The sequence below is a fragment of the Pan paniscus genome, chromosome 3 (genome assembly GCF_029289425.2).
Source record: "Pan paniscus chromosome 3, NHGRI_mPanPan1-v2.0_pri, whole genome shotgun sequence".
NCBI lineage: Eukaryota > Metazoa > Chordata > Mammalia > Primates > Hominidae > Pan > Pan paniscus.
In genome coordinates, this window is record NC_073252.2 from 8,355,465 (window position 1) to 8,382,949 (window position 27,485).

At 51.8% G+C, this 27,485-nt stretch overlaps 1 protein-coding gene across 19 annotated transcripts in view; it reads right to left on the reverse strand.

The window, feature by feature from the left end:
* ABLIM2 (actin binding LIM protein family member 2) overlaps nt 1–27,485 on the reverse strand; it is a 197,721-nt gene that overhangs the window by 108,030 nt on the left and 62,206 nt on the right. For all 19 annotated transcript variants that reach the window (XM_003816452.4, XM_063603700.1, XM_063603703.1 and 16 more), the window contains exons 3-6: nt 27,268–27,451; nt 14,185–14,300; nt 6,744–6,870; nt 3,695–3,788 (exon numbers count right to left, since the gene is read on the reverse strand). In XM_003816452.4, the coding sequence (XP_003816500.2) occupies nt 3,695–3,788; nt 6,744–6,870; nt 14,185–14,300; nt 27,268–27,451 (521 nt within the window). The remainder of the gene's footprint in view (nt 1–3,694; nt 3,789–6,743; nt 6,871–14,184; nt 14,301–27,267; nt 27,452–27,485) is intronic.

Here is a 27,485-nt window from a genome sequence, read left to right on the forward strand (position 1 = left end):
ATGACAAAAGGTTGGGCATGGTGGCTCACGCCTGTAACCCTGACATTTTGGGAGGCTGAGGCAGGCAGATCACCTGAGGTCGGGAGTTCGAGACCAGCCTGCCAACATGGTGACATTCTATCTCTACCAAAAATACAAAAATCAGCCAGGCGTGGTGGCTCACGCCTGTAATCCCAGCTACTTGGGAGGCTGAAGCAGGAGAATGGCTTGAACCCAGGAGGTGGAGGTTGCAGTGAGCCGAGATTGCGCCACTGCACTCTAGCCTGGATGACAAGAGTAAAACTCTGTCTCAAAAAAAAAAAAAAAAAAAAAAGACAAGACTCAGCCTCACTAGGGATGGAAGAAAGGCAAATTAAAGCTAGACCCTGCAGGGTGCGGTGGCTCACACCCCTAATCCCAGCACTTTGGGAGGCTGAGGTGGAAGGATCACTTGAGGCCAAGAGTTCCAGGCCAGCTGGGGCAACACAGCAAGATTCCTGTCTCTAAGAAAATTTTAAATACTATCCAAGCATGGTATTGCATGCCTGTAGTCCCGGCTACATGGGAGCCTGAGGAAGTATTGCTTGAGCTCAAGAGGTCGAGGCTGCAGGGAGCTATGACTTCATCACTGCGCTCCAGCCTGGGTGACAGAGCAAGACCCCATCTCTAAAAAAAGAAATTTAAAAAAGCAAGATCCCATGTTTCCACCTATCAAATTGGCAAGGTTTAGAGGAGAAATACTATATCTTGTTGACAAGATTGTAAATCAGAATAATCTTTCTAGAAAGCAATTTATAGTAACCATCAAGAGCACTAAAAATGTTCCTAGTTTTTGACTCAACTTCTATATTTCTGTGAATATATCTTAGGAAAAATTAGAAATGCAAACAAAGCATTATTTTTAAAGGGTGTTCGCTGCAATGTTACTGATGGTTGTAAAAAACTGGAAGGCGGCACTGTGTCCAGCCATAAATGATCAGCCTGGTAATTCTTTTTTTTTTTTTTTTTTTTGAGACAGAGTCTCGCTCTGTAGCCCAAGCTGGAGTGCAGTGGCGCAGTCTCGGCTCACTGCAACCTCCGCCTCCTGAACCTGGTTCATGCAATTCTCCCGCCTCAGCCCCCTGAGTAGCTGGGATTACAGGCACCCACCACCATGCCCAGCTAATTCTTGTAGTTTTAGTAGAGACAGGGTTTCACCACGTTGGCCAGGTTGGTCTTGAACTCCTGACCTCGTGATCCGCCTGCCTCAGCCTCCCAAAGTGCTGGGATTACAGGCGTGAGCCACCGCGCCCGGCCCAGCCTGATAATTCTGAGAGTCATGATGAAATATGATGCGAGAGTAAAGCTTATGTCCAAATGAACCTTGAAAACATCAAGCTATGTGAAAGAAGCCAGTCATGAAAGACTACATATTTCATGATTCCATTGATATGAAACGTCCAGAAGAGAAGTCTATGGAGACAGAAAGTAGAATGGTGGTTGCCGAGGGCTTGCGGGTACGGGGAGTGACAGCTAAAAGGTATGGGGTTCTTTCTAAGGTGATGAAACTGTTCTAAAATTGACTGTGGAGATGGCTGCAAATATCTGTGGTTATTGATAAAGAAAACCATTGAATGGGCTGGGTGTGGTGACTCACACCTGTAATCCCAGCACTTTGGGCGGTTAAGGCAGGTGAATTGCTTAAGTTCAGGAGCTCGAGACCGGCTTGGGTGACATAGTGAGACCCTGTCTCTACAAAAAATACAAAAATTAGCCAGGTGTGGTGGTGCACACCTGTAGTCCCAGCTGGTCGGGAGGCTGAGGTGGGAGGATCACTTAAGCCTGGGAAGTGAGGCTGCAGTGAGCTGTGATGACACCACCGCACTCCAGCCTGGGCAACTGAGTGAGACCCTCTCCAAAAAAAGAAAAAAAGAAAACCATTGACTTGTGCCCTTTAAATGGGCAAATTGTGAACTCTATCTCAATGAAGCTATTTAAAAAGACCCCACAATACCAAAAGAAGAAATGCTTATGAGGAGTTTATAATAATCTGGGAATCTGCTAAACAGGAAATACGACTTGGGAAACACAGGGATGTTTGGGATACAACATGGCACAGATGGTTTGAGATCAACTATGATTACATGGAAAGAAAAAATGAAAGAAAACTGGCCAGAAAATTAGGCTAACTATGATTGCATAGTCAGTGGTTTTATTTTCTTCTTAGCACCTCTCTGGACTTTGCAAACTTCCTCACATCAATGAGAATGGAGGACATCCCTCTCGGAGCCACTCCACAGAGGAGTGCAGAGCTCTGTGCAGGGCCAGGACCCTTCCCGTGGGGGCATCCAGCCCCCTGGAGTCTGCAGCTGGGGAAGTGAGACACAGTGACTGGGACTGGGATGGGTGTGGCCACCCCTGTCTCCCCACCAGGTAGAGTTGCTGGATGCGGGTTTGAAAGAAGGCGGCCTGAGGCCAGGTCCAGCTCTCCGCCAGCTGCCTTTTTCTTGCCAGAAAAGCCACTCTGCGCTCACTGTTCCATTCCCCTCCGCATTCTGAATGCTTTTGGGTCCTGGGTACCAGCTGTGGGAGCTGCAGAGGGGAGCCTTGGGGATCCAAGGGTACACCCCATTCCACCCTCTCCAGACTGGCCTCTGCGGCAGCCAGTGGGAGCTCTCTAAAACTCCAATGTGGCCCAGCATTCCCTGCACCAAGGCCTTCCTCAGTGCCCCTCCCTACAGCCTCATCCCCAGCCCCACCCTATCCTCCCAGCCAAACCCCAGAGGCCAGCTCCTGCAACCTTCTCGAGAGGGACTCCCACACCGGGCACAGCCCCTCTCCATTCTCGAGACCCTCCTGGTCACCTGTCGCTTCCCCCATGGACCATGGGCCAATCCAGGGATGGGGACAGTCCACCTGCCTGACCAGCACCGCAGCACTGAGGCAAGGAGGGGCCGCAGGGTCGGGGGGGGTCTGTGAATCCAGAGGGTGGGCTGCAGGGTGGAGGGGTCTGTGAACCTAGAGAGGGTGGGCTGCAGGATGGTGGGATCTGTGAATCCGGAGGGTGGGCTGCAGGATGGGGGTTGGGGGCCTGTGAATCTGGAGGGTGGGCTGCAGGATGGTGGGATCTGTGAATCCGGAGGGTGGGCTGCAGGATGGGGGTTGGGGGTCTGTGAATCTGGAGGGTGGGGTTTGGTCCTAGTTGCCCCATGGGATTTATCTTATTGAACAAAACGCAGAAAAGGGCATAATGTGTAATTTTCACACAGGGAACATGCCCACATGACTACCTCCCAGACCAAGGCACACAAAGCTATCAGCACCTCAGAAGCTCCCCCCGCATAATTGCTATCTGCCCTGCCTCCCGGGTGACCCCGCTGTGCCTCCTATGGGGACGAGGTCCTGGTGTGGGCTCTCTTCCATCTTCCGTGCCTCTGAGTCCCAATCTAGACAGCAAACGGCTGGGCCAAAACGTCTCAAGGCACTTCCCACATGCTCTGAATTTGTCAAGAGGCACAGAAGAGAGCATCACAAGGGAGGCTTCGTGGAGGAGGTGGCACTGGGCAGGCCCTGGACAGCTGACAAGGGCATCCATTGGCTGAGCTGGCAGGAGTAGGGAGGTGAAGCTGCAGCCAGACAGATTCTTGCACAAACACACACAAATCTTCCAGTCAACTCCCAGGGGGCAGTTAGGCCCTAGCTCAGAGAGGGCAGGGGCCCGGCCTGCCGCGCTTACCTCCAGCACGCGCCCCGTGATGTATTTCTCACAGCTGTCACAGCGGATGCCGAACTTGGCATGGTAGTCGGCTTCGCAGTAGGGCAGCCCATCCCTGCAATGAGACAGGCAGTCAACACAGGGCGAGTGTCGCCCGAGGACCCTTGAGATCTAACAACCCTCACCAACAAGAGGATCTGCCCTCAAAGTGGGGGAATGCCCACCTCCTCCTGCTCAGGTAACAATGCTTCCAACAGGCAGTGTCATTGGGCTCTCACAGACACCAGCCCCATGAGAAATATGATGACAATGGTCCCATTTCACAGACGGAGAAACTGAGGAGCACACGCCAGACCACCTGCCCAGTGGGTGGGAGGGGCTGACAGCAGCAGCTTCTGGGAAACGAGAGCTGCTTCTGTAGACCTGGCTCTTCTTTCTGGCTCCTTCCATCCAAAGTTCAACATCTGGGGTGCCTTAGAAAACTGTGAGCCAAAGAGGGGGGACAGTAAGGGCACCCACATTGGGAACAGGGCTGGAGGATGACAGAAAGCCCAGATGAGGGTGTGGTAGGTTAGGACAAGACTTTACTGTCCCCCCTGCATCCTGCCCTGCATCACAGCCCCCGAATATGAGGGGTGACAAAGGCTGGCTCTGGCCACAGTTGGAGAGGCCTGGCCTTCCGCAGTGCAGGAAAGAGCAGGAGGGCTGCACGTATGCGTCCATCCCCTCTCCCCACGCACACGTGCGGCCTGCCTGCTATGTGCCAGGTGCATAGGGCTGAGGGAATTGGTGTCGAATGCCCGTCATCCTGGGCCTGCCCCTCCAGCAGTGGCTTCCTCCGAGTCTCCATAAATGAGCTACAGAGAAAAGCCGTCTGCGGGGTCATCCCTGGCACAGCTCCTGAGCTGATCTTCACACCCGTTATCATGATTATTAAGAGATCAACATGCCAAGATGGATGGCTGTGCAGATGCGGGGACAGCAGGTCAGCAGTGGCCACACTCGGTGTGGGGAGACACTGCTCTGCTGAGCCGTGGTTGAGTGAGCAGGCCTATGCTCAAATGCCACGTCCCAGCTGTGTGACCCTGGGCAACTCACTTAACCTCTCTGAGCCTCAGCTTCCCCATCTGCATAATGGGGGAAATAATAGTAAGGACTAATGAAGAGAATGGCAGGCACTCTCCAAGGTGGCTGAAGCCATTGTCATTACTAACCAGGGCTGTCCTCTCAGCCCCGGCCATACCCAGCAGGTGTGGGGGTGACTGGCACAGAGCGAGGTGCCTGCCACTCCAACGCGCCCCCTCCAGCATCGCTGAAGTTGCTGTAGTGTTCCAAATTTGGTTTGAGTTTTTGCACAGCTACTAGAGAAGGGAGGGTTTCTCAGGCTGTCATGGATTAGACCCCAGCTCACGTTCTTTTCCTCCAAGCTCTGGGCTGTTGCTAGGTCCCCAGGATGTGGGGTCATGAGCCCCGGGCCTGGGTGCCCCTCTCTGGCTGCGGCCTGGAAGTGGCCCACAGCTGGGATAAGCCATCGCTCAGAGAGTGGCAGCCCTTCCTTCCACGTGACGGGGAGACATACAATGAGTCCTCAGGCTTACTTCCAAATGCCGCTGACCTCAGGACTCCCGTAATAACCCACAAACGGGTGTATTTGCAGCAAATGGGAGGTTAAAGATAACATCTCCATGGCAACACCAACGCCCTCCTTGTCAATTCTGGGACAGCTCTAGAGGCTGCTAAGTAACATGCACGGTGTGGGTGAGCTGCCAACGCTGCGGGAGGGGCCTGCCGCCTGCACGGGGCTGGGCATTTTCATTTTATATTAAAGTGCTGCGTGCACCACACCGGGCGGTCCCTGGCTGACCGTGACACAGGCGGGGAAACTCATGCACCGCACAGGTCCCTCACCCTGGGTGCAAGCTCACTTTGGTTTGGAGGTTTTACTTAAAATGATGTCTTGAAGATCATTGCAGATTCCCCAGCAGTTGTAAGAAACAACACAGAGAGGTCCCATGTACCCTTCGCCTAGTTTCCCCCAGTAGTGATGCAGAATTAGTATACACCCTCAGCCAGGAAGTCAACACGGGCACATCCACCGACGTGATTCAGGTTCCGTGTGACACATGCTCGAATGTGCATGCATATGCGTGCGTGCGTGCGTGTGTGTGTGCGCGCGCCTCACTCCATGCAGTTTTATCACAGGGCGTTTTTCATCCCCATCAATTCCTGTGATGATTTTGTTCCCATTGGGCATTGAGAACAAGCACAGCATAGATAAAAGTGGCCAGAAGACCCTCTAGCTCCCAGGAAGGGGCCCTCTGCGCTCAGAGGAGCTGCCCGCCTTCAGCTCGTCCACATATTCGCCCCTCACCTGCGCCATGCGGAAGGCTTGCCTGCCTCAGGTCCCCAATCCCCCAGGGTTAAAACCGACCCCCAGCTCCTGGCCCTGAGCTGCCTCCATTCAAGGCCATGATCTTCCCAGAAGCCTTCCCCGGTTCCCAAATCGGCCACCACCCCAGTGTGACTGCACATTTGTGGGACATGTTTGGTGTCGATGGCAGCTGCCCCAGGGGCCCCCGCTCTGCAGAAGACAAGAGTGCGTGGCTGTGGGGCCCCAGCCCTGACACCTGGGATGGGTCAGCCCCCTCTCCTCATCCCCATGCTGGCTTCTGCTGACATTGCTTCACCTCCTGCAGGACATCCAGGCGCCAGAAAGGCAGCTGATCCCATGGGGATGGTGGAGGGGGACTGTGAAGGGGAGGGAAGGCACTTCAAAAACTCAGCACTGGCAGCCCTGGTAGCTCTGCTTCTCATCCACAAAAAGGAGCCGGATGCTGCAAATGCCGTTAGAGAAGCCAGGGCTGGCCAGGGAAGGGGGACATAAGGCTGTTGGGACAAATTCGCTAAGCTCTGAGCCATGCTTCTCACCCAGCAGCAGGGCAGTAGTAGCTGTGTGAGGAATAGGAGAGACACAGAGAGGGTGGCGCTGGGGACACGTGCAGAGTGTGGGACCCCCACAGAGTAGGGAAGCCTGAGCGGAGGCTCTCACTGGAGCCCTCCCCCAACTTACTTGCTGATGTACTCGGCATTCAGGAGCTTCCCACAGCTCTTGCACTTAAAACAGCCCAAGTGCCAGTGCTTGTCCAAGGCTACCAGGGCCTGGCCATTCTTGATTTCTGTGCCGCAGCCCCCACAACCTGGAAGAAAGAGAAGAGAACACAGACACCCCCACCATTGTGAGAGGTGTTGGGGAGGCCTCCTGCTCTCCACACTCCGTGAAGGCCCCTGGGGAAGCCGGGAGGGGCGGGACAGACGAGCAGCCACACCGAGTGTGCTTGGAGGAGTCTCTTACACAGCAGTCTCTGGAGCATGGGGAAGGCAACTGGGGAAGTTTGACCCTGCATGCATTGAGCACTGACTGCATGCAGCCTGGGCTATGAGCTGGGGAAACCTAGATGAAGAAACAGAGGTCCTGTCTTGCAGGAGAGCGGAGTTGGCTCCTGGCACCGAGACGTACCAGGTTGAACCCAACTGTGACTCGATGTGCCCCCCAAAGGGAAATGGACCATATTAGAGAGGGCCGAGCCAGCCCCCAGCCCCCAACCCCGTCAGCCCTGGGAGCTCTCCCGCCACACCCAGCCAGCCAAACCCACCTTCTCTCTTTCTACCATCCCTACGGTGACTGGCGCTCTCCACCCCGTGGCCATCAGCCTCGTGGGACCCTGCCTGGCCTCCTGGTGCCCTCTCTGTCCTTCCCAGCCGTGCCTGCCCTGCTCACTTGCCCTGTGTCCCAGGGCCTGGTCTTTGTGCACAGGGCCTCCAGGTTTTGGCCCTGCCCTGAGCCAGTGGCCCACAATCCCTCCACCCTATGAGCCACCACACCGGGGGCTCCACAGCCAGCATCATGGGCATGCTCCCCTGGCAGAGCGGGTGGAGCAGGCTGGGGAGCTGGGGACAGCCTGGTGCACGAGCCTGAGCGGGGTGCGTGCGAGTGCATGTGCATCTGTGTGCATAGCGTGTGACTGTAAGTATGTGGATGTGTCTTATGGGACTGTGAGCATTTGTATGTCACCTGAGTCTTCCTGTGAGTCTTCCTGTGAATATATGAGGTCAGGGGCGGGGAGTGGGAGGCAGAGTGGCAGAGACGCCGTGACAGCATCCCCAAGGGAAAGGGCCTCTCACAAGGTGAACACCTGGTGACAACAGCAGCAACTGGGACGGAGAAGGGCCCACTGAGTCAACCACCCAGGTGTGCCTTGATTCATGGATCACACACGTCCTCACTCCAGGGACCTGCACCTGTCACAGCTGAATGTGAGTCAGTGTGTGTGACTGGTGCGTGAGTGTGTCTATGTATGTGTTTGTGTCTGCATGTGTGAATATGTCTGCACGTGAGAGTATGTCTGTGTGTTTGTGGAAGTGTGTGTCTGCATGTGTTTAAGGGTGTGGTTGTGTGTTGGGGGCATGACAAGGGAAGGGCCTCAGACCCCGTAATGGACAGGGAGGAAGAGGGTGTCTGACAAACAGGGCCTTGCCGCCTGCAGGAGCCCCTGAGTAATTCACAGACCAAGCAGGGACCCCTCGTGCCCAAGGAAACCTCTACCCAAGACGGAAAGAAGGTGGCCCCAGGGCCCGACGCGCTGGGTACAAATCCTGGCCCCCACTATGCGCTGGGTCACACTGAGCGTATTCCTCCTGCGGGAGCCCCCATTTCCTCATCGTGGGGTGGGGTGATCACCTCCTCACTTGGTGCCTGCCCGGATCCAGTGCTAATTTACACAGAAGACCTGGCCCAAAGCCTTGCGCATCCCGGGTGAACAGTGAGCATCGGCGAGACCCCCTGTGGGCCTGCTGTGTGGTGAGAGCTCAGCGGAGGCTGCTTCCCTGCGTGGCTTCATTAGTTTCTTTTGGCAGAGACCTGAGTCATATTGTTTTTAACAATTAAAACAAACGAGCACTCACAAAGCCGTTGGTCAAGCTCAGGATTTCCTAAGTGACCACACTGTGCACATTCACATGCTACTTTGGAAAACAGCCAGAGAGCAGATTCAAACTCTGAGGGAAAGGGGGGCCTCTTACTCATTTCAGGACCCTGGATGCCCAGCAGAGGCTGTGGGCTTGAGAAACACGTGGGGAATGAATGAATGAATGAATGGGAACCAAAGTGAGAGGATGCCTCCGCCCTTCTCAAGTCCGGGAGGCGACCCCCACATCACCCAGTTTGCCGCGCTCCTTCCTGTGTCTCTGCAGAGTCAGACGACGCACAGCCCTGACTTAGCCTCCTGGCTTCCCCCACTTAGCAGGTGATGAGGCACATTTTGCAAAGCTCTGCATCAGTGGCTCTCAACTTGGGGCACTTTTGCCCAAGAGACATTTGGCAATGTCTGGCGACCCTTTTGATTGTCATAACTTGCAGGGGGTTCCAGGCATCTAGTGGGTAGTGGACACAGGATGCTAACCGTGCCAGGACAGCCGCCCTCAACAGGGCTCTCTGGCCCCACATGTGAATGGTGCTGGAGCTGAGATCCCCGGCTCCAAGCCTCTGTTGGCTTCTCTGCATGTCAAGGGAGTGCAGCACATGGGGCTGTGTGGCGACCAGAGGACAGACAGCAGACAGCAGCGGTCAGATCCCAGCAATGCCCCCCACCGGCTGTGACCTGGGGAAGTCACTTCACCTCTCTGTGCCCCTGGAATGAGGGCAGGTGTGATCCGTGAATAAATGCACACACGTTGACCGGTGAGGTGGGCCCACTTCTGCTCTCACTGCCACTGCTGTTGTTGCCAGGTGGTCCCCTCACGGGTGGCCTGCTCCCTCTGTGATGCCTTTATGGGCATCTCCGTCACTCTGCCTCCTACCATATTGGCCGGCGCCCTCCCCTGCCAAGAAGCTCCCTTGACCTTGAGCTCCAAACTGCAGGGGGGATGTGAACCTCACACCTGCCTCGGCCCCCTCATTCTCCTATCAGCAGTACACGTGGAGATGAGAGCAAGGTGCAAAAGGAGTGTTGCCATGGAAACCACATCCTCACTTTCTAAACACATCCGGAGCTCCACATTGCTTTGCGGGCTCTGCGCATGGCAGCTCAGAGTCCTGTGTGACACAGGCTGTGGACTACAGCTGTCAGCGGCAGGATGTCCCTAGCAGGGCAGAAGGGGCCCCAGGACCCCCCAATGTCAGCTGGCCACGTGCCCGTACATCCTGGCTGGCACTGCCATCAGCAGCAATGGCATAACCCTCCTAGAACCTTCCACTTTCCTATTTTCCCCAGAAGGCTCCCTCTTCCACAAGATGTGGTCATGGTGGGGGTGGTTGTTGGGGGGTGGCTAGGATGTGCCAGGCAGCCTCCTGGAGCGTCAGCTGGAGCTCCGGGGGTGCAGGTGCAGAAGCCAGACCCCCTCTGCAGCACCCCAGGTCTAACTGGGGGTCAGGGGAGTAGGGGGGAGTCTCAGATTCTAGATCAAATCTGAGATTGAGTTCTGGAAACAAGGACTCTGACCGAGCTCCAAAACTTGAAAGTGATTCAAAATCCATGAACTTGGCTTGCAGCTTCATTTAGGAACCTGTACTGAGGAAGAAAAGCCGCTGGAAAAGATAAAACACGTTCAAGTTCGGCCCCAGTGCACTGCGGTCAGGACTAGACCGGGACAGACCTGCCATGGGCCCAGAGCGGGACGGGGGCTCCTGCGAGGATCCTGGGTTTACCTCCCAGGCGCACCCAGGGGTTCTCCTGTTTCCTAGGCAGCCCGGGAGCAGTGGGAGCTCCTGGGTTTAACCCCGGCCTCACCCCGAGGCTCTCCTGTTTCCCAGGCAGCCAGCAAGGGGGCGGGGGCTCTGGTCTGGGCACCCACCCTCTTAGCACTACCCTCGCAGGAGCAGAGGACACAGGGGCTCCACGTGCCACAGCCCAGGTGGTCAAGCCCCGTTGCTGGAAGAGTGGAGGACCCCAAAGCCCCATTCCTGGGCCTGGGACCTTAGAACTGCATACACCCCTTCCTGCCCCTTCATCCCTCACTCTGGTGGGGCCTCCCCAGGTCCAGGGGATGGAGCTAAAGAGCCAGGGGCGGCCAGGCCCAAGAAGTGGCTGTGGGGTCTTCTCAGCACGGATGGAGCTGCTCGCCATCCCTTTTCCCCAGGCCAAGCCCATTTTTCCCAATTGCCAGCCTGCCGCCCACACCCCTGGCTGGCCCCACACCCACATCAAAGGCCCAGAGAGGGGACACCTCTTGCCCTCGGCACACAGTGGTGAATGCAGGGTCCACCCAGGGTATCTGAGCTCAGAGCTGCCTCTGGGTCGGCACGGCGCTCGCACTTTGCAACGGCCGCCCTGTGACAGGCTTGTGACCAGCAATGGGTCAGCACTGGAGAGCTGGGGGCCTCACGGGAAGGGGCAGAGCTTCAGGGACACAGGGGACCTCCCAACGAGCGTGGTGGGGAAGCTGAGGCATGCGGGGTGTTCGCTGCTCCTTCTGGAAGAAGCCTGTGCGGCCCACCCTAAAGGATTTCTTGTTCCTAAGTGGCCTGCTTGGGGCAGCAGAGGGAAGCTCAGGGCCACGGGACTCAAGCTTGAGCTCTGCCTCAAGAGCCAGCCACTCTCCTCTCCCCAGGGAGGGGCAGCCGCACAGGCAGCCATGTGAGGCCCCACCCTGCTGCCCCCCGGCCCAGCAAGCTGGCCAGGCAGACAGTGCTGCTTCCTACATTCTGGACTGACTTGACTTTACCCCACTCCACAACCATCTATGGCTCCTCACGGCCTCCAGATGCACCGAGAACACCACGGCGTGGCTTTGGAGGAAGCTGCCATCTGGTGTTGGTGTCTCAGTGCCATTCCCATTCCCCGCCCCCACGCTGCAGCCCTGTCCACTCACACGGGTCTGGGGGTGCCCATGCTGCAGTCCCGTCCACTCACACGGGTCTGGGGGTGCCCATGCTGCAGCCCCATCCACTCACATGGCTCTGGGGGTGCCCATGCTGCAGCCCCGTCCACTCACACGGGTCTGGGGGGTGCCCACGCTGCAGCCCTGTCCACTCACGCAGGTCTGGGGGTGCCCACGCTGCAGCCCCGTCCACTCACGCAGGTCTGGGGGTGCCCACGCTGCAGCCCCGTCCACTCACGCGGTCTGGGGGGTGCACCCAGCACATTTCACAGGTGTTTAGTCTTTGTACTCATCTGTAGCATCCTCCCCCTTCCAGACCCACCTGCTGGAATTCAGCCTGCGTCTCCAGTTTCAGAACCAAGGCCACCTTGGACAGCCTCTAGTCCTAGTGGGGTGAGCTCACTTGCTTTGGAGTTGAAAGGCCTTGGCCCACCCCTCGGCACTTCCGCCCCCTGATGGACACTGAGCACCCAGCACACCCACCCCTGCCAGGTACAGGGCACTCCTGCACCTGCAGAAGAGCTCTCCCAGGCACAGCTGCTGGGGAAACTAAAGGAGGCTGGACTGGGAAGACTGCAGACATCCACGCAGGAACCAGGACTGCTGCTCAATGCTTTCTAGGCACAGAAATGGTTCTAAGCTCAGGATTCTCACCACAGGCTGGGGGAAGGGGCAGGTTACATTATTAGATATCTAGGGGTCCGGGGAACATTTGTTCTTTGAAAATGCAAATTTGATATTTCAAAATAAATTTACATTTGGAGAGGGCAGAGCCTTTCTGCCAAGGGTATTTTTGAAAACCTCAAAAAAAAAAAAATCTCAGACAGTGATTCTGTGGTTGGTCATATTTCCATCCCCTCCCACTTTTTTTTTTTTTTTTTTTTTTTTGACATTCTCACTCTGTCACTCAGGCTGGAGTGCAGTGGTGCAATCCCAGCTCACTGCAATCTCTGCCTCCCAAGTTCAAGCGATTCTTCTGCCTCGGCCTCCTGAGTAGCTGGGACTACAGGTGGGCACTACCACACCAGGCTAATTTTTGTATTTTTATTAGAGACAGGGCCTCACCATGTCCAGGCTGGTCTCAGACTCCTGGCCTCAGGTGATCCACCCGCCCCGGCCTCCCAAAGTGCTGGGATTACAGGCATGAGCCACCACACCCAGCCCATGTTTCCCTTTTTAATTTGGCTGCCAGGAAGCTGTGGACAAACTGTTCAAAACTGATCTCCCCCTTTTAAAATTTGCCATAGAGCTTTTGATTACTATCTGAATTTAATTATAACAGTACTACTGTTTGTGAAGCCAAATTCTCAAAGATAGATAAAAGGCATTAAATAAAACCACATTTACGTTAAAAAAAAAAGCAGTCAATCCAGGCCCCAGCTGGAGAGAAATTTTTGAATGGAGGACTCTCCTAGCAAGCCCCGAAGCAGCACCCTCCCGACCCGGTGCTGCTGTGAACTTCATCCCAAGGGATGAAGGCTTTGCTTCGGCTCACAGAGTCAAATTATAACCAGCTCCCAGGGCCAGTGCTGCACCTCGGGGAGGCTGGAAGTGGAATCGCCTCTGTAGAGACTCTCAACACAGCAGACAAGGTGGGGGAGAAAGGAGGCAGTTGACACAGGAGAGGAAATTAATTGCGGGCAAGATGCTGACCCCAGAAATCAGGAGAAACCCCTCCTGTGTCTGGGGACACCCCAGTGACCACGGTGCTCAGAGCGGGCTTCTGCACCAGGTGCCTGGCAGCGGCGGGGCCTGGTTTGCTGGGCTCCCCTCCCAGAGCCTGTGTGCCATCTCATGATCCGGCAGAGCCACCCCAGCTGGGAAAGGCCACCTGGCTGCCCACTCCTTGCTGATACTTGGCCCCACACCTGCAAACCCCTGACACTTCGGCTGGCATTTGTTTTTTTTCCACACTAACAACCTCCTGCTTCCTAATTCAGGAAGCATCTTGAGCCCCCACTGCATACACACCTGGCCTAACTCCTGGGAGGTGGAGCAGTGAACCCAAGGGCCCCTGACTGCGGGAGCCCGGAGCTCAGTGTTCCTCCACAGGTTCCCCCAAAGGGGTCCCGGGTGGCCTGGAATTAACAGAGGGGAGCTGAGGGGAGTGAATGCCAGAGGGAGAGGACCTGAAGGAGACCTGGAAGGCTTCCTGGAGGAGGTGTGCTAGAGCTGGGCAAAAGCAGCAGTGGGCATTAGATGGGAAAGCAGGAGTGGACATTAGATGGGAAAGCAGCAGTGGACATTAGATGGGAAAGCAGGAGTGGCACATGGGGTGGAGGAAACAGCCAGTGCAAAGACTTGGCGGCACGAGAGCCCCAGAAACTTCCATCCCTGGCTGCCTCCTCACATTTATTCACAGCGTTCACTGCAGCTGCTGCTGCTCTGGGTCCCCGTTTCTCAGGCTCTGTCCCTGGGCACTGCAGAGACCAAGCCCCCAACTCAGCACCCCCCTCACAACCAGCAAGCCCCCACTTAGCATGCCCTATACTCAGCACCGCCCCCACTCAGCGCCCCCCAGCACCTCCCACTCAGTACGCCCCACTCAGCGCCCCCCAACTCAGCATACCCACCCATTTAGCACCCCCCACTCAGCATGCCCCCACTCAACGCGCCCCCACTCAGCGCCCACTTACTTCGGAGGCCCTGGGACAGGTGCGCGCTGCTGCCCACCGATACGGGCAGGGAACACTTCTGGCACATGCATTCCTTCCCGTTGAAGGTCACTCGGTCCCCGGGGGGGAAGGGCAGCCTGAAACAAGAGAGCTCGTTACCAGCCAGGCCCACCTTCCGGCTCCTCTCTGGGGGAGCCCTGTCCCAGTGCAGGAGACCAGGGCCAATGTCTCCCCAGGATCTTGCAAAGGTACCACTCACAGGCTGAGGAAATGCAGGGCCTCTCCACCCAGGCACTGCTGCGTCCCCGCAATAGGACCTCAGGTAGTCATCGACACCTGAGCCTCAGTTTCCTCATCTGTACCAACAGGCAGAATCATAGCACCTAAGGTGGTGGTGAGGACCAGCTGAGGGCCAGCCCAGTGCTTGGCACATGGCAACATGCCAGGCTGCCTGGGCCACCGGCCCCTCCAGCCCACCCTGCCTTCCCAGTCACATGGGATGCTTTCTTCATATCAGCTCAGCAGCAAGGGCAGCAGCTATGTACACTGGGCATCTCCTGTGTGCCCAGGGCCCACTACTGTGATAGGTGCCCTATAGGCATGCCTCATGAGTAACCCCACGCCATTCAACCTAGTTGGTATTTGCTTCATGTTTTCTCTATAGGTGAGAAACTGGAGTTCAGAGAGGATATGTAACTTTTCCAAGGACACATGGATACGAGTCAGAACCAGAATCAAACCAAGACCTGTCTGGCTTCAAAGTTCCACGATTTTACTACCTGGGCCTCTAAGAGGGCAGTGTCTATAAAAGCACACCTGGTAGACAGGAAGATGCTGGACAATCGGATCCTGTCTTTATTTAAAATTCTGCCATTTTGCTCTAAATGGATTTTTTGCATTTATTTCATTTTTTTAAAGTATCGCATTAAAATATCATTTACTTGACTACTGAGTTTTTTGGCACCCCCTTAAAGTCCACCTCCGCAGCAAGTGCCTGGAGTGAGGCCAGGTGAGGGACCGCAGAGAGCCGGCCCATCCTCCTGCAGTCCGGGGATGTCTTTGGAGACTGAGGGATGGCTCAAGTAGCTGCATCTAGCAAGCTAAGGCCAGGCCACCTGCAGACAGGGCCAGAAGCACAGCCTGAGAATGCTGCCATGTCTGCCCTCGACACCTGCTGCCATCAAGCTCCCAGCAGCCACTGGGCCACTTTCCTTCCCCATCTGAGCCTGGCCAGAGAACCAGGTGCTTTTCAGGCAGAAGCCCGTGGAAGTGTCAGACCACGGGTGCCCCTTAAATCCCCTGTGTGGCCAGGTGCAGTGGCTCACACTTGTAATCCCAGCACTTTGGGAGGCTGAGGTGGGAGGATCACTTGAGGTCAGGAGTTTGAGACCAGCCTGGCCAGTGTGGTGAAACCTCGTCTCTACTAAAAACACAAAAATTAGCCATGCATGGTGGTGTGCACTTGTAATCCCAGCTACTTGAGAGGGTGAGGCAGGACAATCGCTTGAATTGGGAGGTGGAGGTTGCAGTGAGCCGAAATTGCACCACTGCACTCCAGGCTGGGCGAAAGAGTGAGATTCATATCAAAAAAAAAAAAAAAAAAAAAAGCCCCTGCTCAAACACCTTTGTTGGGTTCTGTCTGTTTTCTTCAGGGAGGAGACAATGGATTCATTGTTGAATGAATGAATGGGTGAATAAGTGAAGGACTGAAGCTCTCCTAGGGGGCCACGCTTGGTCTACTCTCTCCTGCCAAGTCCCTGCCTGGCCTCCCACCAGGGTCTGCCAGATGGAGCTCCCTGAAGCTGGAGACCACCGTGCCTTCCCCTGCTGAAGGCCTGCCAGAGCACCCACCTGTGGGGCTGGCATCCAGTACCCTCGGTCCATGCAGCAGGTGTGTTCCTGGGTTCCCACTGGGCCAGTACCTTCTGGGGATCCAGGACAAATACAGGCTGAGCTGAACCCAGGGCCCTCTCCCCCCATCCACTGCCCAGGAGCCTGCACGGCTCTCCCATGCCCGTGTTGCCACCGTGTGAATGCTATGGTCTGCTGCCACCTGGGTCTCCGTGTCTTGCACCCTCCCTGTCATGGGGGATCTTGAGACAGAGTGGGAGCCCCTCCCCATCCCCGGATGTGCTTGGGGTGAATCTCTGGCTGTTTAACCTGGAACAAGCTACTCAGCCTCTCTGAAACACTTCCCACCTATAAAGTAGGAATGAGAATGCCTGCATTCCAGGTTTGTATTCACATATTCATTCGCCCACAGGACATCCTGCCTAGGAAGCTCTGGCTTATTGCCTGGACCTGGGAGGGGCTGACTCAATGGCAGCTATGATTGTATTTCCTCAACTTTATTGAGGTACCTTGTGACAAATGTACACACCCATATAACTGCCACCACCACAGTCATGATATGGAACATTCTTTCCACTGCAAAAAGCCCCCTGTGGCTGTCTACAATCATGCTGCTCACGACCTCTGGCCCCAGGCACCGTGATCATCATTGTCACCATGGCCCCAGACACTGTGATTGTCACTGTCACCGTGCATTAGATTTGTCTTTTTTTTTTTCTTTGCGGGATCACAGAGCACATAGTCTTTGGTGTTTTGCCAGTCTCGCGTTTTTGAGGTCCACTCATGCTATTGCCAATATCGATCCTTTGTTCCTTTGAGGACGGAGCAGTGTCTATCCCATGGATAAATCACAACAGCCATTCCATGCAACTGCTGGGGGCTTCTGGGCTGTATCCAGTTTGGGACTGTTACAAATGAAGCTGTTAAGCACGGTTGCCAACCAGCCTCTCCGCGGACACAAGCTTTCCTTCTGGGTGAATACAGAAGATGGATTTTCTGATCATATGCTAAGTGTGTGTTTAACTTTATCAGAAACTGCCAAGCCGGTTTCCATGGCCGCTGTGCCATTCTGCATTCACAACGGCACTGGAGGGACACTCCTCTGGCTTCACATCCTCACCAGCACTTGCCATGGTCCATCTTTTCAGTTTTAGTCGTTCTCATGGAGGCGTAATGGCATTTCTTTGTAGTTTTCATTTGCATACCCCTGTGACTAATGATGGTAAACACTGTTTCATGTATGCTGTTGGTCATTTGTGTGTATATATATAATATATATAATTATATATTATATATAAAATTATATATAATTATATATTATATATAAAATTATATATAATTATATATTATATATAAAATTATATATAATTATATATTATATATAAAATTATATACAATTATATATTATATATAAAATTATATATAATTATATATTATATATAAAATTATATACAATTATATATTATATATAAAATTATATACAATTATATATTATATATAAAATTATATACAATTATATATTATATATAAAATTATATACAATTATATATTATATATAAAATTATATGTAATTATATATTATATATAAAATTATATGTAATTATATATCATATAATATAATTATATATATTATATATTATAATTATGATTTTATATATAATATATAATATTTTATATATTTTGAATGAAATATAAAATATTATATATTATATATAAAATTATATATATAATTATATATTATATATAAAATTATATATAATTATATATAACATATATAATTATATATTATATATAAAATTATATATATAATTATATATAACATATATAATTATATATTATATATAAAATTATATATATAATTATATATAACATATATAATTATATATTATATATAAAATTATATATATAATTATATATAACATATATAATTATATATTATATATAAAATTATATATATAATTATATATAACATATATAATTATATATATTATATATAAAATTATATATAATTATATATATTATATATAAAATTATATATAATTATATATAACATATATAATTACATATTATATATAAAATTATATATAATTATATATAACATACATAATTATATATTATATATAAAATTATATATATAATTATATATAACATATATAATTATATATATTATATATAAAATTATATATATAATATATATAACATATATAATTATATATTATATATAAAATTATATATATAATTATATATAACATATATAATTATATATTATATATAAAATTATATATATAATTATATATAACATATATAATTATATATTATATATATAATTATATATAACATATATAATTATATATTATATATAAAATTATATATAAAATTATATATAACATATATAATTATATATTATATATAAAATTATATGTAAAATTATATATAACATATATAATTATATATTATATATAAAATTATATATATAATTATATATAACAGATATAATTATATATATTATATATAAAATTATACATATAATTATATATAACATATATAATTATATATATTATATATAAAATTATATATATAATTATATATAACATATATAATTATATATTATATATAAAATTATATATAATTATATATAACATATAAAATTATATATATAATTATATATAACATATATAATTATATATAATTATATATGATTATATATAATTATATATTATATATAAAATTATATAATTATATATTATATAATATACATAATATAATTATATAATATATAATATATTATATTATATTAATATGTATTATATATTAATATTATATATTTATTATGCTTTTATATATTAATAATTATTATATAATTAATATATTATATATTATGTAATATATATTATATAAATAATATAATATATTATATATACAATATATTATATATACAATATATATTATAATATATAACATAATATATTATATATAATATATTGTTATAATATATAATGTATATTATAATATATAATACATATTATAATATAGAATACATATTTTATACATATTATAATATATAATATAATATATATATATTTTTTGAGACAGAGTCTTGCTCTGTCACCCAGGCTGGAGTGCACTGGCACAATCTTGGCTCACTGCAACCTCTGCCTCCTGGGTTCAAGTGATCCTCCTGCCTCAGCCTCCTGAGTAGCTGAGATTACAGGTGCCTGCCACTACACCTGGCTAATTTTTATATTTTTAGTAGAGATGGGGTTTCACCATGTTAGCCGGGCTGGTCTCGAACTCCTGACCTCAAGCAATCTGCCTACCTCAGCCTCCCAAAGTGCTGGGATTACAGGCGTGAGTCACCACACCTGGCCCATTTGTATATGTTCTTTTTTTTTTTTTTTTTTCTTTTTTATTGATCATTCTTGGGTGTTTCTCGCAGAGGGGGATTTGGCAGGGTCACAGGACAATAGTGGAGGGAAGGTCAGCAGATAAACAAGTGAACAAAGTTCTCTGGTTTTCCTAGGCAGAGGACCCTGCGGCCTTCCGCAGTGTTTGTGTCCCTGGGTACTTGAGATTAGGGAGTGGTGATGACTCTTAACGAACATGCTGCCTTCAAGCATCTGTTTAACAAAGCACATCTTGTACCGCCCTTAATCCATTCAACCCTGAGTGGATACAGCACATGTTTCAAAGAGCACAGGGTTGGGGGTAAGGTCACAGATCAACAGGATCCCAAGGCAGAAGAATTTTTCTTAGTACAGAACAAAATGAAAAGTCTCCCATGTCTACCTCTTTCTACACAGACACGGCAACCATCCGATTTCTCAATCTTTTCCCCACCTTTCCCCACTTTCTATTCCACAAAACCACCATTGTCTTCATGGCCCGTTCTCAATGAGCTGTTGAGTACACCTCCCAGATGGGGTGGTGGCCGGGCAGAGGAGCTCCTCACTTCCCAGTAGGGGCGGCCGGGCAGAAGCGCCCCTCACCTCCCGGACGGGGCGGCTGGCCGGGCGGGGGGCTGACCCCCCCCACCTCCCTCCCGGACGGGGCGGCTGGCCGGGCGGGGGGCTGACCCCCCACCTCCCTCCCGGACAGGGCGGCTGGCCGGGCAGAGGGGCTCCTCACTTCCCAGTAGGGGCGGCCGGGCAGAGGCGCCCCTCAGTTCCCCGACGGGGCGGCTGGCCCGGCGGGGGGCTGACCCCCCCACCTCCCTCCCGGACGGGGCGGCTGGCCGGGCAGAGGGGCTCCTCACTTCCCGGTAGGGGCGGCCGGGCAGAGGCACCCCTCACCTCCCGGACAGGGCGGCTGGCCGGGCGGGGGGCTGATGCCCCCACCTCCCTCCCGGACGGGGCGGCTGGCCGGGCGGGGGGCTGACCCCCCCACCTCCCTCCCGGACGGGGCGGCTGGACGGGCGGGGGGCTGACCCCCCCACCTCCCTCCCGGACGGGGCGGCTGGCCGGGCGGGGGGCTGACCCCCCACCTCCCTCCCGGACAGGGCGGCTGGCCGGGCAGAGGGGCTCCTCACTTCCCAGTAGGGGCGGCCGGGCAGAGGTGCCCCTCACTTCCCCGATGGGGCGGCTGGCCCGGCGGGGGGCTGACCCCCCCACCTCCCTCCCGGACGGGGCGGCTGGCCGGGCAGAGGGGCTCCTCACTTCCCGGTAGGGGCGGCCGGGCAGAGGCACCCCTCACCTCCCGGACAGGGCGGCTGGCCGGGCGGGGGGCTGACCCCCCCACCTCCCTCCCGGACGGGGCGGCTGGCCGGGCAGGGGGCTGACCCCCCCACCTCCCTCCCGGACGGGGCGACTGGCCGGGCGGGGGGCTGACCCCCCCACCTCCCTCCCGGACGGGGCGGCTGGCCGGGCGGGGGGCTGACCCCCCCACCTCCCTCCCGGACGGGGCGGCTGGACGGGCGGGGGGCTGACCCCCCCACCTCCCTCCCGGACGGGGCGGCTGGACGGGCGGGGGGCTGACCCCCCCACCTCCCTCCCGGACGGGGCGGCTGGACGGGCGGGGGGCTGACCCCCCCACCTCCCTCCCGGACGGGGCGGCTGGCCGGGCGGGGGGCTGACCCCCCCACCTCCCTCCCAGACAGAGCGGCTGGCCGGGCAGAGGGGCTCCTCACTTCCCAGTAGGGGTGGCCAGGCAGAGGCGCCCTTCACCTCCTGGACGGGGCGGCTGGCCAGGCGGGGGGCTAACCCCCCCACCTCCCTCCCGGACGGGGCAGCTGGCCGGGCGGGGGGCTGACTCCCCCCAACCTCCCTCCCAGACAGAGCGGCTGGCCGGGCAGAGGGGCTCCTCACTTCCCAGTAGGGGCGGCCGGGCAGAGGCGCCCCCCACCTCCTGGACAGGGCGGCTGGCCGGGCGGGGGGCTGATCCCCCCACCTCCCTCCCGGACGGGGCGGCTGGCCAGGCGGGGGGCTGATCCCCCCACCTCCCTCCCGGACGGGGCGGCTGGCCGGGTGGGGGGCTGACCCCCCCACCTCCCTCCCGGACGAGGAGGGAGGACGCTCCTCACTTCTCAGACGGGGTGGCTGTCGGGCGGAGGGGCTCCTCACTTCTCAGATGGGGCGGTTGCCAGGCAGAGGGTCTCCTCACTTCTCAGACAGGGCGGCCGGGCAGAGACGCTCCTCACATCCCGGACGGGGCGGCAGGGCAGAGGTGCTCCCCACATCTCAGACGATGGGCGGCGGGGCAGAGACGCTCCTCACTTCCCAGATGTGATGGCGGCCGGGAAGAGGTGCTCCTCACTTCCTAGATGGGATGGCGGCCGGGCAGAGACGCTCCTCACTTTCCAGACTGGGCAGCCAGGCAGAGGGGCTCCTCACATCCCAGACGATGGGCAGTCAGGCGGAGACGCTCCTCACTTCCCAGACGGGGTGGCTGCCAGGCAGAGGCTGCAATCTCGGCACTTAGGGAGGCCAAGGCAGGCGGCTGGGAGGTGGTTGTAGCGAGCCGAGATCACGCCACTGCACTCCAGCCTGGGCGCCATTGAGCACTGAGTGAACGAGACTCCGTCTGCAATCCCGGCGCCTCGGGAGGCCGAGGCTGGCGGATCACTCACGGTTAGGAGCTGGAGACCAGCCCGGCCAACACAGCGAAACCCCGTCTCCACCAAAAAAATACGAAAACCAGTCAGGCGTGGCGGCGCGCGCCTGCAATCGCAGGCACTCGGCAGGCTGAGGCAGGAGAATCGGGCAGGGAGGTTGCAGTGAGCTGAGATGGCAGCAGTACCGTCCAGCTTCGGCTCGGCATCAGAGGGAGACCATGGAAAGAGGGGAGAGGGGAGAGGGGAGAGGGGAGAGGGGAGAGGGGGGAGGGGAGAGGGGAGAGGGGGGAGGGGAGAGGGGGGAGGGGAGAGGGGAGAGGGGAGAGGGGAGAGGGGAGAGGGGAGAGGGGAGAGGGGAGAGGGGAGAGGGGAGAGGGAGCTCTATCTACCACACAGTCTTCCAAGCACTTTTTTAACAAAGCCTGTATATCTTCTTTAGTGAAGTATGAAAGACAATAGAATCTCAGGACCCCAAACTCACTATGCCAAAGGGAAAGTTAAGCTGGGAACGGAATCATGCAAAAACTGCTTTCCTTTTGTTTCCAGAGAACTGTAGTGTCACAACCCCATGTCACATGTAAAATGTAAAACAGAATGGCGTATGACAAATGTAAAATGTAGATTTACAGAGGGTTAGTCTTAACTGTTTCCTGGACTCCCTCTTTTCACATGTAAAACATAGATTTACTGAGGCTCTGATTAGCATATGAGATGTAACTATAAAGACTGTAGCTATCTGCCTCATGGTCCTCCTCCTCCTCCCCTTTTTTCTCGCCTTCTTGCTCTTTCCCCCTTAAACACTGAAGTGTCCCAAATCCCCTTTGGAAAAAGCACAGCTCACAAGTGCTCCTGTGGCTTGCGTTTGACCCCAGGCACATCCTCAACCTTGGCTAAATAAACCTCTGTTGATTGAGCCCTGCCTCAATCTCTTTTTGGTTTATAGTCGTCTCTATTAAACTCTTTTGCCCATTTTTTAAAAAGTTTTTTTGAGATGGAGTCTCCCTCTGTCACCCAGGCTGGAGTGCAGTGGCATGATCTCAGCTCACTGCAACCTCCACTTCCTGGGTTCAAGCGATTCTCCTGCCTCGGCCTTCCAAGTAGCTGGGATTACAGGCGCCCACCACCACGCCTGGCTCATTTTTGTATTTTTAGTAGAGACAGGGTTTCACCACATTGGCCAGGCTGGTCTACCCAGCTCAGCCTCACAAAGTGCTGGGATTACAGGCATGAGCCACCGCACCCAGTCTCTTTTGCCCATTTTTAACAGTATTTTTGGTCTTCTTATTATTGAGTTGTGAATAATCAATATTTTGTAAATAATATTTTGTAGAGCAGCGCTTCATCAGACACAGGTGTGAGGGTGCACCCTTGAACTCATATCTAACATGGCACTCTCTGCCAGCTGATGGCTTGCTTTTGCAGTTTCTCATTTTGCGTTTCCTTCAGCCCACAAAACTTCCTGTAAGTTTATTTTGGTGCAGATTGGCTGGCAACAAATTCTCTTAGCTTTGCGTGTCTAAAAAAGTCTTTATAGTGCCTTCATTTCTCAGTAACAGTTTTGACACTTTATTCACATACAATGTAATGTACAATCCAGCAGCTTTTAGCATATTCAGAGTTGTGCAGCTATCACCATAATCAATTTTAGAACAATCTTATCACCCACAAAAGAAATCCCATACCCTTTAGCAGTCTTGCCTTCATTTTTGGAAGTTTTTTGTGCTTAGTCTAGAATTATTTGATAGATATTTTTCTCAGCATTTAAGAAATGTTGTTCTATTGTCTTCTAGCATACATAGTTTCTGATGAGAAGTCTGGAGTCATACATTTGTTCCTCTGTAAACAATTTTTTTTCATCTGGCTGCTTTTAAGATTTCTTTTTAGCACTGGTTTTCAGCAATTTGATTAGGATAGATTTGGTAGATTCTGATGTGTTTATTCTGCTTGAAGTTCATTGAAATTCTTGGATCCATGTGTTTATAGTTTTCACCAAATTTGCAAAATGTTCAGCAATTACTTCCTTAAACACTTTTTGGTCTCCCTTATCCACCTAGATAGAGAAATAGATCTACATCCACAGATCCCTGAGGTGCTTTTTGTGTTTTTCAGTTTTTTTGTCTCTCTGCTTAAGTTTGAATTCTTTCTAATGCTGTGTCTTCAAGTTTACTGATATTTTCTTCCAAAATACCCAATCTACTGCTAATTCCTTTCAGGAGATTTTCCATTTCGGCCATTGTATTTTTCATTTCTACAAGTACCAATGGTTTCTTTTTATATCTTCCATAACTCTCCTATTATGTTCATATTTCCTTAAAATACTTAAACATATTTACAGTAGCTATTTTAAAGTCATTATTTGCTCATTTCACCGTTCCTGTCATTTCTGGGTCTATTGCTGCAGCAGGACAAGCCACAGACAAAACTCCTCAAACACCGAGTTAAAGAAGGAAGGGCTTTATTCAGCCAGGAGCTTCGGCAAGACTCACGTCTCCAACAACTGAGCTCTCCAAGTGAGCAATTCCTGTCCCTTTTAAGGGCTCACAACTCTAAGGGGGTCTGCATGAGAGGGTCGTGATCGATTGAGCAAGCAGGGTGTACGTGACTGGGGGCTGCATGCACTGGTAATCAGACAGGAACAGAACAGGACAGGGATTTTCACAGTGCTTTTCTATACAGTGTCTGGAATCTACAGATAACGTAACTGAGTAGGTCAGGGGTCGATCTTTAACTACCAGGCCCAGGGCGTGGTGCCGGGCTGTCTGCTCGTGTATTTCATTTCTGCCTTTTAGGTTTTACTTCTTCTTTCTTTGGAGGCAGAAATTGGGCATAAGACAATATGAGGGGTGGTCTCCTCCCTTATTGCTACTGACTTTTCTTCCGGCTTTGGGTCACATTTTCTAGTTTCCTTTTATTAGGTTGTTGTTTTTTACTATTACTTTTAATGACAAAACCCACAATTACTTTTGCAACAACCTAATACAACTAGTAATTCCTTTCCTCCCTCCCTCTCTTCCCTCCCTCCCTCCCTTTCTTCCTTTCCTCCCTTCCTTTCCCTTCCTTTCCCTCCCTCCTTCCCTCCCTTTCTTTCTTTTTCTTTTCCTTTTTCTTTCTTTCTCTCTCTCCCCCCACTTCTTTCCTTCCTTCTTTCCTTCCTTCCTTCCTTCTTTCTTTCTTTCTCTTTCTTTCTTTCTTTCTGTCTCTCTCTTTCTTTCTTTCTCTTTCCTTTTCTTTCTACAGGGTCTTGCTCTGTTACCCAGGCTGGAGAGCAGTGGTGCAATCATAGCTCACTGCAGCCTCAAAATCCTGGGCCCAAGCAATCCTCCCATCTCAGCCTCTCACATAGCTGGGACTACAGGCATGCACCACCATGCCAGACTAATTTTTAAATTTTTTGTAGAGACAGGGTCTTGCTATGTCACGCAGGCTGATCTTGAACTCCCAGCCTCAAGTGATCCTCGCACCTCGCCCTCCCAAAGTGGAGGGATTATAGGCATGAGCTGCTGTGCCCAGCCATCACCAGCAAGTTTTGATTGGACACTGAACACTTACAAATTTTACATTGTTGAATGCTGGATTTTTAAAAATCTTCTTGTGAAAAGTGTTGGGCTTTGCTCTGGCAGACAGTTTATTTGCAGATCAGCATGATCTTTTTAAAAAAATAATTAATTAAAAAATAGAGATGGGGTCTCTTTATGTTTCCCAAGCTGGTCTCCAATTCCTGGCCTCAAGCGATCCTCCTACCTTGGCCTCCCGAGGTGCTGGATTACAGATGTGAGCCTCCGCGCCCAGCCAGCATGATCTTCCTGAGGCTCGTTTTGTGCTTTGGTAGAGCAGGTTCACCGTAGCCTTCAATCTAGGGCTGTTTTGTCTTCTGGATGAGACGCGACCTTTTGGTGTCCACACTGCATGCCCTGGGGTTCGACGAGGAATCTCCGCCCTGGACAGGACTCAGATGTTTCCCAAATCCAGGAATTGTTTCGCTTGCAGCAACCTGGTCATTCTCTGCCCCACTGTGTGAAATTCCTCTACGACTACAGGGCTTCATATTTGGTCAAAGACTCCAAGGTACCTGTGCAGATCGGCGCTCTTGCTGTGTGGTGCCCCTGCCCCTCTGGTATTCTGCCCAACATGTTCCAGCTGTGCCTGCCTTTCTAGTCACTGTCTCCTGCCTCAGGACGATGCCACGATCTCCTTGGGTCTCTCCCCCAACCCCACGCTATCCTTCCGGAAACTGCCTCCAGGAAGGAAGCTGGGGCAATCACAGGCCTCGCCTCGCTTAACTTGTTCCTTTCTCTTAGTTCTGAGCTCCAGAGTCTGGAAATGGTTGTTTCATACATTTTGTCCAGTTTCCTAGTTGTTGATGGTGGCTGGACAAGTCCAGCTCCAGTGACTCCAATGCGACCAGGGCTGTCTGTTATTATTTTTTAAAATAATGGATTAACCAGAGGCGATCTTTCAAACCAACTGTGAGATGTCAACCCTCATCTCTAAGCCACATACACAAAAATCAAACACTCAGATAATCCCTGGGAGAGAGAGGTCTGACCCAGGTCATGCTACGATGACACAGAGCGACTCTCCCTAGACATACTCCTTGTCATCGTCACCTCCTGTCCTTAGCATCCTCTGACAAAGGTTCCATTTCTGTCTCCGGCACACGCTGTAACCACAGGGAACTGCTTTGGAAACAACATTGAAAATGTCCCCTGCAAACAGGGTGTGGTGAGACAGGGAGTACAGAACAGAAAACAAACTGTTTTTCATGTTTTTATTCTTTGTTTTCTAGAAACAGAACATTTCCTCTGGGAGGAACGAGTCAGGGGCTGGGGAGGGAAGGGGGAGGCAGGGACCACGTAGGAAGGCTCCTGCTCAGCCCCAAGAGGTGCAGGCGGAGGGGGGCCGGTGCAGTCCTGCTGCCGGGATGAGGACCCAGTCTCCGCAGCCAGCACTTGCTGCATGCTTGCTCTGTGCCATGCACCAGACCCAAAGCGGGGCAGCCCACCCCTGCCCTCACGGAGCTCCCTGTGAGGAGGCCTCTGTATGCACCAAGACAGAAGGGTGCAGACTGTGGGGCCTGGGACAGCCTCGCTGCAGGATGCAGAGGGCGGGTCACGGGAGGGAGCAGGAGGAAGAAGGGAAGGGAGGGAGGGAAGGAGAAAAGGCCCAGAGAGGCAGGGGAAGCAGACGCCAGGTGCCCACTTACTCACCGGCAGACGGCACACACGAAGCAGTCGGGGTGGTAGGTCTTGCCCAGCGCCGACACAACCTCACCCTCAATGAACTGGTCGCAGCTGAAGCAGCGGGTGCCGTAGAGCCTCTGATAGTCCAGCGTGCAGATGTACTCGCCCTGCCGCACGAAGAAGCCACCCTCGGCCAGGTCGCAGCCACATGCTGGGGGAGGACGGGCGAGGTGGCGTTAGCAGCA